The sequence below is a fragment of the Aphis gossypii genome, chromosome 3 (assembly GCF_020184175.1).
Source record: "Aphis gossypii isolate Hap1 chromosome 3, ASM2018417v2, whole genome shotgun sequence".
Taxonomy (NCBI): domain Eukaryota; kingdom Metazoa; phylum Arthropoda; class Insecta; order Hemiptera; family Aphididae; genus Aphis; species Aphis gossypii.
The window spans coordinates 4,000,552-4,015,395 of NC_065532.1; the positions used below are offsets into that span (position 1 = coordinate 4,000,552).

Here is a 14,844-nt window from a genome sequence, read left to right on the forward strand (position 1 = left end):
TATACATATAGGTATATTGTAGCACGGATAAGAAATAAAAAAAAAAACCCCCGCTCCCTCGGTATAAACGCGCGGCACTTGACGTTATACCTACTCTAATCAATATTTCATTAGCCCGTCTGTAGGTATAATATTATATATACCTGGGAATTCGGTAGAAATGAAAAAAAAAAAAAAAATACGAAAAACAGTGAGCGCTTTCCTCTCTGCGCGCTCGCCGAGCAAAGTTATTCACTTCACTCTACTATATTCTTGCCACGATTCCCGTTTTTTTACACGTTCTCCGTCCAAGTCTCGCTCCCTCTCTTTCTCTCTCTCTCTCTCTCTCTCTCTCTCTCTCTCTCTCTCTCCAGTCGCGTTTAGGATTCATTCATTTTCAATTCGCATAACTATCATCATCCATACTCGAGTGCCGCGGGCCACCGAGCGACGGCGGCGGGCGGACGACGAGTGAACGACCGTGAACGCGCGGGGTGGCGGCGCGGCGGTGCAGTGTGGACGACGCCGGGCTCCCGGGTCTGACGTTGGCCGCGCCCACGTCGGCCGCCGATTGGTCCAATCGGACCGGCGGCCGGATGCTGCTGTTGGGTAATGCCGACGCCTCTCGGCAAGACGCGGGTCGCTCCAGGTGTGCGTACGTACCGGCGCGAGCCGTAAAAACCGCCGCCGCCGCACTGTCGCCGAGTCGCGTTTTCCGAATGCAACATCCGCGCCGTCGCATGTATAATGGTTACATCACACGCGCTAGTACTTCGTATCGCGTAACACCGTCGTCGATACATCGCTTGTACGAGTAATATTTTATCGAGTACCTGTAATATATTTGTGCACAATTCAAAGCAGTCCGTATAAAAAATTATCATACATATTATATTGTATTCGCGGCGCATACCGTTCGCGCCTGCAGTGCGTGTAACACATATTATATTATAATAACGGAAATAATATTATTTTTAACATACACTGCAGCTACGCCGCGACGGTGTTGGTTCGCGGGTCGTTACAGCGCCGTTTTAAATCGTCGTCGTCGTCGTCGTCCGACCGGATATAGAAAGATTTCAGCGCGCGATCGCCGTCGCGTCTATATGAAGACCTCGGCCAGCCGTCGGCCGAGCCCTCCTCGAGGGACGTCTGCCGCCGGTGGTTCGTTCGACTGTTGCGGCACAGACGCCGCGGCCACGCGATCGAAAACCGACAGTGTTTATTAGCGATTTTTTGCGTTACCCGCATATCCGTCTTCGGCTCGGTTTCAGACTGCAAAATCGTCTCTGTACACGTTTTTCGCGAACGCCGAGAACTAAAAATCGATCACAATTCTGTCATCGATACCGTTTAGGCCGGGGTTAAGGCCGAACATGCTAAACAACATCAGTATAATCGGCCCGAACAATGTCGGCGGTAAGCATAATATATGTATATATATAATTATAATATAATACGGGGGGGGGGGAAATAAATTAAGTGATGGCTCTTATATATTATTTTAAATAGATCATATAAACGAAAATGATTATTAGGTGATTACATCTTTATTATCGAGTAACTTTTATATACAGAATAGTTGTGAAGGTTTCAATAATGGCTAATAATGTACATGCAAGTATACACCTAAATCATTTAATGCCTAACTGCAGTTAAAATATTATTAATGATCTTTAAGTGCTCTTCGAAAACCATATGTATAGATAGGTAACGCAATTGTAAATGATTCCAAGTTCGTTTATTATACATATATACATAACAATAAGCAATATGTATTGTATAATATGTTATAATAATATATAATATTATAATATACATCTTGAAAAATAACATTAATCGCAACTGTTGCAAAGTCTAATGTAGTTTATTACAATTTACCAATTCAAAAATATAGTTATTTAAATTTAAATCATTTAATTATAGTAGGTACATATTAAGATATATTCTAATATTGTATCTAATACCATCACTCTTTTATACTCTGCCTAAAAGTCTCCATGTCTACATATACATAGTCTTAAGATTATTGTAAACATGATAATGTAATGCTTATAAAATCAGTAAAATATAATAAAAATATTTAATAAGTGTCATGTACTACCAATCTATTAAATTCATCTATACAAATTACAAACTGTAATTATTATTGAATTTTGAAATATGCTTTTATGACAATGTATAAGTACGAATGTACAATTTCTCTTAAATACATGATTAATGATGTTTAAAATTAATAAATAATTTAATTCGCTTCATTCAGAATGTAAACACAATGTATTGATAGATGCATTATTTAATTTTCAACAATAACTACTTAATATGCATTAAACATTTTTACTCATTTGAACTATCACAAATTCACGCATGCATAGTGTAGTCATATATTTGTACTCAAGTATTATAATACTATATAATTATTTTACCTTCGTGAGTTATAAGAATTTATATTCACACACAATTTTTTCACATAACTTAAATTAAATAATAAAATAATAATCCTAGAAGTCGATTAAATAGGTAATGAGTACGCCGTTATTTTGGCCTATATAAATTATATACTTGGATATGTATATATATATAATATTTGTTTAACATTCAACTGTTACTTGATTGAATGACGACTTAAAAATAAATGACAAAATCAGTAAAATATACGATAGTGAGACCATCATACGATGAAATGTGCAGTGTGTTGTCAGTAGTTATATTGTATTGACTGACATAGACATAGCGCGAACAGTAATAAATGTTCACTTAAATTTTTACAACCAAATAGGTAATATAACTATACGCATTATACAACATTTTTATACTTTATATATATGTATACCCATCATTGACATTATATTTAGGTACCTATAAGTACCTATCATTTAGTACCTACCTACATAATGTAAGTAAAACGAAATGTTATGTTAAATTACATTAAAATCAGTAATATGTGCTTATATAAGTGAACACAAAGTCGAACAGGTGCGCAAAAGTTGAATATAAAGATTTAAAAAAAAATGTGTAATTTTATCACGCAAACTCATTTCTGTTATATTAAAGGTACTAGAATATTAAACAAAATCTGGATAAATAAAAATAAGGATACTCTGCAGCACGCTACATAATACTCGTAATATATAGGTTATATAGGTAACACATTATATACGCATGTTTATAGTACAGGTCTTATTTTTTTGTGAACCCCAACAAAAAGTATGTATAGTCCGAAATTGGAAGTGTGCACTGGTGGATTCGAGAAGTGTGTACCAACAATAAAGACTATTAGTTATATAGTATAAATAGTACCTGTATACATTATTCAAATTTTTAAAAAAGAATATTTTCTTAGTTTTTTTCTAGTTATCACTTATATCATCGACCACAATTGACTATTGAGAATCTGATATTCTCTTATTAATAAAAAATTATCTTTATATAAAATTAAATTTGTGCAATTATGTTTTAAAGTATTTGATCCTCGTCCAGCTATTATAAAATGGCTGCCTGATAAAAAAAAGACGTATAATAAAGACTAAAGTTCATTCTTTTGCAAAACAGCAGGAGTGGTATGAAGGTGTTTTTGAGGAATTTAGTTTACCTAACCTAACCTAAGCAAGACAGCTATAGCTGATGAGGACTTATCTATTAAGAATATATCTATTCAATTTTAAATTATTTATTCCACACCTAGCTGAATATAGACAATCAGAGGTGACGAAATCAAAAATTAATGAAAACTGATTTAGTCGAATCCCGTAAATACGTAAATGACGAATATTGCAAAAACAAAATTTCCAAGTGGAGCATAAAAATCGTTTCTTCTACTACCCTATTAAATATACCTATAATTGTTTTCTATATTTAAATGTTGCTTATAATATAATTTAATATAAAACCATTAAATAAATTAACATAAATAGAGAAAAGATGCTTATATAGCCATATAGGTAGTACTCGTATATACATATACTTACTTAGTATACAAAATCGTAAAAAATGCGTTTATCTAGCATCTATAGATACTATATATATATAAGTACCTACAAAATACCTACTTATACCTTTCCACAGTTCACGTATTATAATATATTATATAAACAGACATAATATTATAATAATATGTTGTCGTTTTAGATTGGAAATATTATATAAATTTCTTACTCCTATGTACCTACCCTGCTATCTATATATACATGTTATACACTTAAAGTCGATATCGAATTATAAGTATCGTGAACTGATGTTATGATATGACATAATTGTATTTCATCTAAGGGTATAACGGTAATCGAATACCAAATGAGAGAAAGAATAAGAGCTAGTAAACAGGAAAGATAAAGGTAAGCAAGCATTATGGCGCGGACAACACGAAGAGTCCGCGGCGACGACAACTAGTGCGCATGTCCACTATATTATCCCGCCTATTCTAATCTATTATATGTAGGTATATACAGAGTAATTCATCAAACGCAACTCATTCTCATTTTCACATTTAATAATACATTTGTTCAAATCACGAAAAATCTTATGTGTTTGAAAATATGGTCATTACTCATTAGTAGGACTCGGATTTTAAAGCATAATAAGCAACTAAATAAGCACACGATTGTTTTAAAAAAACAAAAAAAAAGCATGACCAAAAATTAACACGAACTAGTTATAAAAATTTGAAGAATTAATTACCATGTATATTGTATTTCCTTAGATTTACAGTAGTGAAACTGACTATTATCCGATACAATATTTAACGTTTAACATAGAAAACGAACTCGTTTTACATCCACTAAACTACTAAAGTGATCGGTGCATACTTCATGCAAGAGGTTTCCAACTGGAACACTAAATCTTAAATTTTGAAATGGTTTTATCGATGTTATAAGCATATTATACTGACCGTATAGCTACTGCAGGCTATATTATGTAGGCAGACCGACAATCTATACATTTAATATAATGTTTAATAAACAAGCCGATAACGAAAGCAATAATAATCCAATATAAAAATTTAATTAGCAATCTACGTTTTTTATTAATTCAATTTTTTATTTTTACTATATAGTAGTTGCATAATAAACATATACAAATTCTACAGCTAAAATAACTGAAAAAAAAAAAGAAATTGGTTTATTTGAAATCAGAATGACGTGAAACGAAGTTTTGTATAAAAATTAGATTTCTATTTCATGTATAAAAAAAGAAGCGTATGCTTGAAAATCCGAGCCCTACTCATTAGACATTATAAGTACATAGGCGGTGTACTTAAAAACTCCAAAATTCAGACTTTGAATCAGATGCATTATCGGAGAAAAAAGGGGGCGAGCATGCTCGGTGAATCACCTTGTGTATATTATTATGTATGCATATAATATGTGTTTTACACATTGTATACACTTCTACATAATTATGTATTATTTATATTTTATGTATACGTGTATAATATATAATACGAGTTAAATTTTATTGTTATCGTGTGCGTTTCGTCTCGTCACTCGTATTTATTACGTATTTATACGCGTGTTCTGCACACAAGCGTCGGCATTGGGAAACTCGGATTTTGCAGATTGGTCGGTCGGTCAAATTTAGTTTACGGCGCTAAATTAGCCCCGTGACAATCGCATCGTTACCGCAACGTGCGCGCGTTCGCTCGCATAACATTATCATCGCGTTGCCCCTAAACGACGGTGGCGTCGTCTCCTTTTAACATCCGTTCAGTGTTCGGTTCAGCCACAAATAATATCGACGTCCCATACACGCACATACAGTTAACACACTGGCGTGGTTTATTATAGGCGGCCATTGTATTAACAACTATCGCACTGCATCCAATTTGTATAATTTCGACATTTTCCTAGACCTTTACACCGCAGTGACGTCGTTAATAATAAAAATGATATAGCTCACAAATAATCTTTACACTTGCCTATGTGCGGTTGGTGTGGTTTACTGAGGTTTGGCAATAATTGTCACGTACGTCGAATCTTCTTCATCAAATTCCTGTAGGTATATGGCAATGGTTTTTTATCGCGCAGTTTAATAATCTAATATATTATTGGGTATGTTAGTTTAGATATGCAACACATTAATAATTGTACTTAGTAATATAATATAAAAATGTTGACGTGTTTTTTTGTTGTTGTTGTTGTTGTTGACGTCGTTTGCGAACCACAGGCCATAAGGACTTCGATGGTCTCAAGCACCGATCGCTACACCAGCTACAGACCGGCGGCGGCGGGGGAGGCGTTCACGACGTCGGCGGTGGTCACGGACTCGGCGGCGGCACAGGTAACGGTCATCTTCAACAAGGCAACGGCCCGTCACCGCCGCATCAGCTGTCCACCGGCACCGGAAGTGCTGGCGGCGGCGGACCGTTCCGATTGTCGTGCGGCGGTTTCGACCTGTCGACCGCGGCCGGTCACGGGCTGGCCGCTGCTGCCGCTGTGGCTGCCGCCGGTGGTGGCGGCGCCGGGCTCAACGGCGACGACGCCGGAAAACCGAACAAGCAGAAGAGACATAGGACCCGGTTCACGCCGGCGCAACTCAACGAGCTGGAGCGGTGCTTCAGCAAGACCCACTATCCGGACATTTTCATGCGCGAGGAGATCGCCATGCGAATCGGTCTCACCGAGTCCCGAGTACAGGTAATTATATTTCATTTTTATTTTTTACTTAAGGATTATTACAATATTGTTTGCGATATCCGTCGTCGGGTGATCCAAAGCCACAAGTTTTTCGGCGGCAGGAGTACAAGACCCGTTTGGATTAAACCCTGTCGGCGCACTCTATAGGTTTGACCGTAATATTATGATTAGACAAAACAACAACACAACCTGCAGATGGATTATTTAGGGGGGGGCTCGTTTGGTTCAAACAATATACTGCGAAATTTCCCTCATTATGTAATTGAATTCGACCATAAATAAATTATAATAATATTCTTCTAACCGTATTGACGGGTAATAATATATTGTCACTGTTAGATCATAATTATATTAGGTATGTGTATATTGTTTGAAACATTTTTAATTCGACTGCAATATGATTTATAATCTTGAACCGTACATATTTTAGTACAATACTTAATTATTAATAAAAATATAAAATTGTATATTGTATAATTATGTTTGTATAATAACCGGTATAAATATAATATTTACAAAAATATTTTCATTATCCATTATCCATTATTTATCTGACACAATAAACATGCAGGTGGAAATTATTTGGGGCGCGTGACCATATACTGTATGTCGATTATACACAGTTACGCAGCAATAATTGTAAACATATAGGTACATCCTTTGATGTTCGTCTGAATACCAATAATGTTCGGGTTGACAGTAAAATCATGAATATTACATAGTTGATTATTACACCAAAATGAGTGCATGTTACCAGCTGTTTATAAACGAACAGCGATGACCGACGATAATACACAATAATACTATAGGACATAGGTACTCGATATTTATATTAAAAATTGTCATACATCATTTTACAAAGGTTTTCCATGAGTTTTCCAGACTCACATTTAATATATTATTTAATAAAAATGCAAGTACGATATTACGATATTTCTAAATAACGATCTTATAGAGCCATATAAAATAAACGTATCCTATTTCCACATAAACCCCTCGATTAGGTGGCTTTGTGCAATGGATATCTTGATGCACCGATCGTATGGTAAACCCTCGAGCGGAACATGTCGTCGAACCGGAGACGATCATCTCAATAGTTTCACCTTGCGACTGTAACATTATGTAATCTATGTAAACGGTGACACGAAAAACTTAGGTTATAATATATCTGTCGTAGGCATATAGTCAAATCAGTCATTTTACTAGGCATGTAGTTAAAGAATTTAATTTTTATGCAATTTCACTATCCGCTTATAGACATTTAATAAAATAACTAGGCATTTAACTATGTTTTCTATTAATTATTTATTGTTATTATATATATATAAAAAAAACTATGTATTATTTATTAATATGTAAAACGCGTAGGTATATGAAATATGTTTAATTTCATGCACATCGGTACAATTGTTTTAAAATTTGAATCATAAATATATATATATAGGTAATTACTATTTAGATGTGATAATTCGAGTATAAAAAATGATTAAAAAGGTTATATTATAATATTACAAATGTTAATTTTTATTTATTACTCATTGTTACATATAATATTGTTTGGTGGCATTTTCTGGAACATTGAATATTTTTTTTAAAAACATAACTTTAAACTTACACCTCAATATAGATGAGGTTCTCATACAACCAAGTAGGTACCTACCTATGCTAATTTTCTAAGGTAAAACCAGTGGAAGTTTTATTTTTATTTAATAATAATATTATATAATATAGTACTCACTACTCAATACTAGTACTTACCTATATATAATATATATATATATTTATGATTTAATTCTTAAAACAATAGTACCGATGTCCACAAAATTAAACATCATAAACACCATATACCTACGTGTTTATCAAATAGCAATAAATAATTAATAAAAAATATGGTTAAACGTTTAAAATAATATAAAATGTTTCATTTTTATTATTTGTCTGACTTGAAACAGGCATTTGGCTAAATGTCTAGGCGGATAGTGAAGTTGCATAAAAATTAAATTCTTTGACTATACATATACCTAAGCATTTTTTTAGTAAAATGCCTGATTTGACTAAATTCCTACGACGCATTGAACGTATTGGACAATACGGCCATACGGCATATGACACTGGCACATAATATAGGCGAACCGTTTTTGTCATTGCCTCACGTGATGTTCTACTACAGTTATTACAGTAAACAATATTGGATATCTCACAAACATTTTGATACCATTTTTGCTAAAAATTATATACTATATACACCGTTTATATTAATAGTATGATAACATTTAACTCTTAATACTTGATAATATTATTCCGATAATATACGTTATGGGCAAAAATGTTGCGTTACAAATAATATAAATATATTAAAATATAAAGTACATCGTAAATGTAGATAATAGTAATATTATTATATAATTAATAACTTCGTGATCATTTTATTTATGATTAAAATGTATAAGAAATCATATGCCATAGTTATATTTAATAATAAAAAACGACAATTGTTATTAGACTAAGAAGAAAAATATAATAAAATTAAATAATAATATGGTAAATTAAATCTCGGAAGGAGTTCGCTGTTTTAGTACACACTATACCTACCTATCCTATGTTACAATTTGTTGAATTTAATTATAATTCTATACATCAAGATTTACAAGCAGAATTTCGTTACGCTGCACTAATTACATATTTAATCTCGGATTCGATAAACGAAATAAAAAACCTTTTTTAAACACAATAATATAATAATTTCACATATAGGTACTATTATAGTATTAAAAGATTTAATTCAATAAATTAGGTTTGCGATATCACGATTAAAAAAGTTATTTTAATAATATTTTATCTATGATCAAAAAAACAAAAAAAAAAAAAAATTATTATCACTACTTATAATAACACAATAGAAAGTAAACTTTAACTTTTTTCGACCACTATATCAGCACTATGTAATAAAATAAATACTAATTATATAATTTACCACAGTTAATAGTACCTATACCTATTTACAATCACTATATCTACTTAAAGTTTAAAGAGACAGGAAAAGCTATATATTATACTTATAGATTTAGGTATATACTTAAATATATTGGACGTGTAATTAAATAAATCATATCTACATTTGAGCAATATACAAACTAAAACCAAAATTTCATGTTGTGAAACGTCGATTAATCGAAACTATCATGAGTTAGGTATTTATACAAGTTAATTTATACATAGAAACAATGAAATATAAATAAGTATATTACCTAAGTGTTTTAATTTATTTTACTAAGCGATGTAACGATAGTATATTATAGCCTATAGCCTATATATACTAATATATAAGTACACTATAAATCCTATATTTATAGTTTAAGTACTTACTAAATAGTTATAAAAACTACGGTATACTGCAGATATTATAGTGTATACATAGGTACCTAAAAACGAATTCAAGTCGTCAATGTCTGTCTGACCATTCAACTATACGCCTACGGCAATAATTGTTGTGGATCTTAGTTCATTAGTTGATATTTTTCAATATTAAGGTCAATAACCAAATGGTAAAATGCATATTTAAACCATTTTACACTTATGAGACGTGAGTAAGACATTTCAAATTTAATTTATTCAACACGCTGAGTATACAATATATATTAAATTGCAATCAAATATATTATTATACGTTATAATTCCGTGCATACAAGATAAGTGTGAACAGGTGTTTTAAAAATTAAACTTGGATCTTTGATTATAAGTTCATATATTTGGATCTTTGTCTATTTGTTGAAAAAAACATCATTTGATTTGTAAACAAACATCAAATTATTAATACATTAATATTATAAGATCTTCCAGCTACCAACAATAAATTTAAAAAACCATAATTTATTTTAATAAAAATGTATAATTTAATTTAATTAAAATTATTTATATGATTAATTTTTACCTACTGGTTTTTTTTTTTTTTGTATAATAAAGTATATTATTTTATATTTTATATGTACGAACTGTAAAAAAAGTAGGTACCTATACAAAACTTTGTTTTGAGAAAAGACAATATTTCTCATACAAATTATACAAAAAATGTTAACCTAACCTAACCTTTAAGAAAAAAGAATGTGGCAACCTTATATACCATGCAAAAAGCTGTTATGCACATCACACAATTCATTCGAGAAAATAGAATTGATGATGACATTATAAATTTATAACATTTACTGCATACTGTTATGTGCATAACAAACTCTATTATTACTCTGGAAATGGACATGAGCGTCGCGCGCGTATGCAATAAGTAATAACAATAATAATAATAACAACAACAACAATAATAATATTTATATTATTTATACTATTTACGATTGTCTGGCGCGTGCCGTCCAATTGCTTTTGTCGATCGCAGAAGTGTCTGTTTTTGAACGGCAGCGGCTCGAATAAAACCTAACCTAAAAGTTGTGCACGTCGTCGTTTTAGTGGGGACTTTGTAGTTTGAGCAAGCGGCGCGTCGTATACGATATCAACGCTGTACGCCCGACGCCGACCGTGCGGGAGGCGTGTAGCGCGCCAAGTCCGTCCCCCGTCGTTGTGTCACCTTTTCGCCGCCGCCACGGCCTCCCATCGGCTCTCTCCGGCGGCGCAAATAACACCCACCGATCCCCTCGCTAAGGTTTCCGCTCTTCGTCTGCAGACCCACACGCACCCCTCTCGTCCGACAGCCGTAAAACCATCTCCCTCAACCCCCAACCCCCCCCCCCAAAAAAAAAAAACCAGGACGGCGCCGAGTTTTGCAATTTTAACGGACCCTACGCATTCTCCCCCGTTCGTACAGCAGCGCCTACACCTAATAAACAGTGATCAACCCAAATCCTCACGACTGTTTATCAAACGCACAGATTGCTTTCCCCGCGCCGCATACATACCGCATCGTTTCAACGGTTCTCTTCCCCCGCGAAAATAACGCCACATAAAATAATACCTATATTATTATGTATACGCGCACTTTTTTTTTTTGCCGCACCCGATGCCGCCAAACCTTCGAGACCGCGCCGTTTTGCGTTTTTCGGGAAACTCGCGGTTGAAAACGATTTTTTAATCAAATAAACTCGCGTCGTGTTCAAGTTTTCAAAACTTTTTTCGCGTGCATAAACTATATATGTGCCTACGTATATATATATTAAGTATATACGAGAATCGCTAGGTATATATTTTATACGTATATATACGACCCGTATACTTTATTACAATATTTTATATTATATGTATATTGTACAGCGATAAACGCGTATATATATTGCATTAGCTATATTGTGTATAGGTATACTTTGTAAACCGGCCTTTGGTTTACGATTTTAATAAACAATAAAAAAAAAAAAAAACACCCACATATATGTGCTACAGTTGTGGGTGTAATACGTACACAGCATGTAATGTATAACCCGTGTATATATCATGCGACTAGCTTTACTGTAGTTCACAGCCGCACGTATACTATATAATTTACTAGATAGCATTTCTTTTTTCCAGTAACTCTGCGTTATATATTTGTTATTTATTTTTGAGAACTATCAACTATATACACACATACCTGAGTACAATGTATTGTATAAACTATATAATGGTAAGATGTTGTTATATAAAATTAAATATTATAATTAAATATTCCACGCCATAAAGTATAAAATAATGATTAGGTCTGATAGATAGGTATATTGGATTCAGGGCGGAGCAATGAATGTAATGACTTTAGAATTGTATGTTTTTATTTTGTCTGTTTACACGGTAAGCAATCGATTAAATGCTCCAATTTGGACAGAAAATTAGATCTATTTTGTACTTTTTTAGAAGTCAAAATTTAAAACCCATCACAATATTTTTTTATAATTAAAAAAAACAAATAAAAAATTAAGGAAATATGGTAAGTTTTACACTAATCCAATATTATTATTAAAATAATTGTTTTATAACCATTATAGCCAAAATTTAAACAATCTTCACAATCATTTTTCATTATATATAATGAATTATCATTGAATTCAAATTTAACAAAATCCATAATATAGTGTTTTACTCGAAAACGATGGCTCCACTCGACACGTCGCTATACCTAATGTAGTAATGTATAGCAAAGCGATACTCCCTTTCCTACTTCTATGTATATATATTGTACATATTTCATAAATTGCCTCTGTACTATATCATTATACTTTTTATTGTAGGTACAGACGAAATATTGACCAGTCTCCAGTGCACTAATAATAAATGTATATTTATTCGTGTAGTTATATATATAAATAATAACATTTCATAAAATAAAAAATTATAAATCTTGAACTAACTACGTAGAATTGGTATTTACAAGTAATATTTTGTGTGAATCATATTTTTTTACAGTCATTATTATTTATCGACGGTATTTTGTTAAAAGGGCGTTTTCCACTAAAAATCGAAAAATACGTTTTTGGCATCAAAATTTTCAGAAAAATCACGAGAATAATCTAGTAGAACGGCGTACGTCTATGGAAAAATATGATAGTAATACCGAATGCAAGACATACAGACGCCCTTTTAAAAATTAAAATAATTATAGATTAGGTAAAAGTTTTTTTTACTGATATTTAAACTAATTTTCAAAAGAAACGTTTTTATATCCATCTATACAGTAGTTAGATATACGTATATTATTGTTAAGTGCCTAAAATAGTATTTTACTGTTAAAAGTAAATAATAAATTGTTTTGCGACGAGTGCGACAGAGCATTATTTTTTGACAAAATAAAGTGAAAACTCGACATGTTAGGATTGTGGACTAAAATACCAAATGTAACACAAACAATATGTTTACTCGTATATATAATATAATTGTACTCGAATAGTGTTAAACAGTGGATTAACTTTTTAGCTTATGCATTAAATAATATATACCTAAATCCAGTGAAATAATGTGAAATGTCAACAAAAAAACATTGTAGATAGTTAGGTACTATGCTTTCTTATGACTAGTAATGAGTACCTATATTGATACATTACAGGCATTGTATCATGACAAAATAAATATTTATTGTAAATCATATTATAGGTACTATAATAATGGTAATGTAGTCTATACTCTATAGACTTTTGGTACGTTTTAAATAATAATAGAATTATTATGTTTATTAAGTATTTTACTTGTATATACCTATTTATTTATTGTGAAATTCTGCAATACATATAAACATATAACTTATATATCTGGTATATTTTGAATTGTATAGGAAATTTCAGATTTGGAGTGCAGTTACGTATTAAACACATCCTAACTATAAATTAATAGTAAATTATTGTGTTCTGTATAGGTGCATACAATTAACGTACAATTAAATTCTCAATTTTTAACATATTACATATTATAATGTTATAAAATCATATAAAGATAAAAAAAAATTATCAAAATACTAAGTAAAACTTGTGATTTCCGGGAAAATTAAATGTAAATAGATGTACCTTGTAAAATTCTGATTTTTAAATTTATTTAACGAAAACATTCAAATCGTTTAATAATAAATTTAAAATGAAATATATTTTAATTTCATATAACAATTAAAAGTGATATAAGTATACTGTATAGGTAGTATAATTAAAAATATTTTAAGATTGCTTATTACTAAAATTCCACCTTTTAAGTTTTTACTACTGCAATTTAATAACTATCAATTTTTTCATTAAATGAAAAATGTCAATGACTTTGATACCAATATTATAGAAACCTATATACATACATACAAATTATACTATTTATATTGTTATATACCTGTTTAACGGTAGTTTTAGATTTTAGAATGACAAAATATAATATAATATACTAGTGTCGAGTATATTACTAAATATAGTGTGATATAAATATAGAACTTAATTGCATCGCAGTTTTCCTTTAATTATAACTATATTAGTACTTAATATTTAATCAAACTTGTAATTACAATTACCATATACCAAGCCCTGTGTGTTCCATTCAATAATACAGTGTTTAAATTTCAAAATTCCACATAACTAGATATTGTATTCTATAAAATTAATACTGCCATATTTTAAGGTCGATATTATGATAGTTTAAAATGGTTTATTTAACGCAAAATTAAATTATACGTATAAAATGCAAGTACCTATCACATTCAAATCAATACTGCAGAATTATTCGCAGAACACATAGGTAATTTATAAATTTATTATACTATAGATTTTAAGAATGCATAGTAAATAATATGCATATC

General features: G+C 31.5%; 1 protein-coding gene across 3 annotated transcripts in view; it reads left to right on the top strand.

The window, feature by feature from the left end:
• Positions 1 to 566: 566 nt before the first annotated feature.
• LOC114121192 (homeobox protein orthopedia) overlaps positions 567 to 14,844 on the top strand; it is a 41,767-nt gene continuing 27,489 nt past the window's right edge. For 2 of the 3 annotated variants that reach the window (XR_007605032.1, XM_050203935.1), the window contains exons 1-2: positions 567 to 1,398; positions 6,142 to 6,611. Coding sequence is in view for 2 of the 3 variants with exons in the window: in XM_050203935.1 (XP_050059892.1) it covers positions 1,356 to 1,398; positions 6,142 to 6,611 (513 nt within the window). In the remaining variant the exon portion in view is untranslated. The remainder of the gene's footprint in view (positions 1,399 to 6,141; positions 6,612 to 14,844) is intronic. The other variant, XM_027983419.2, reaches the window with a different exon arrangement.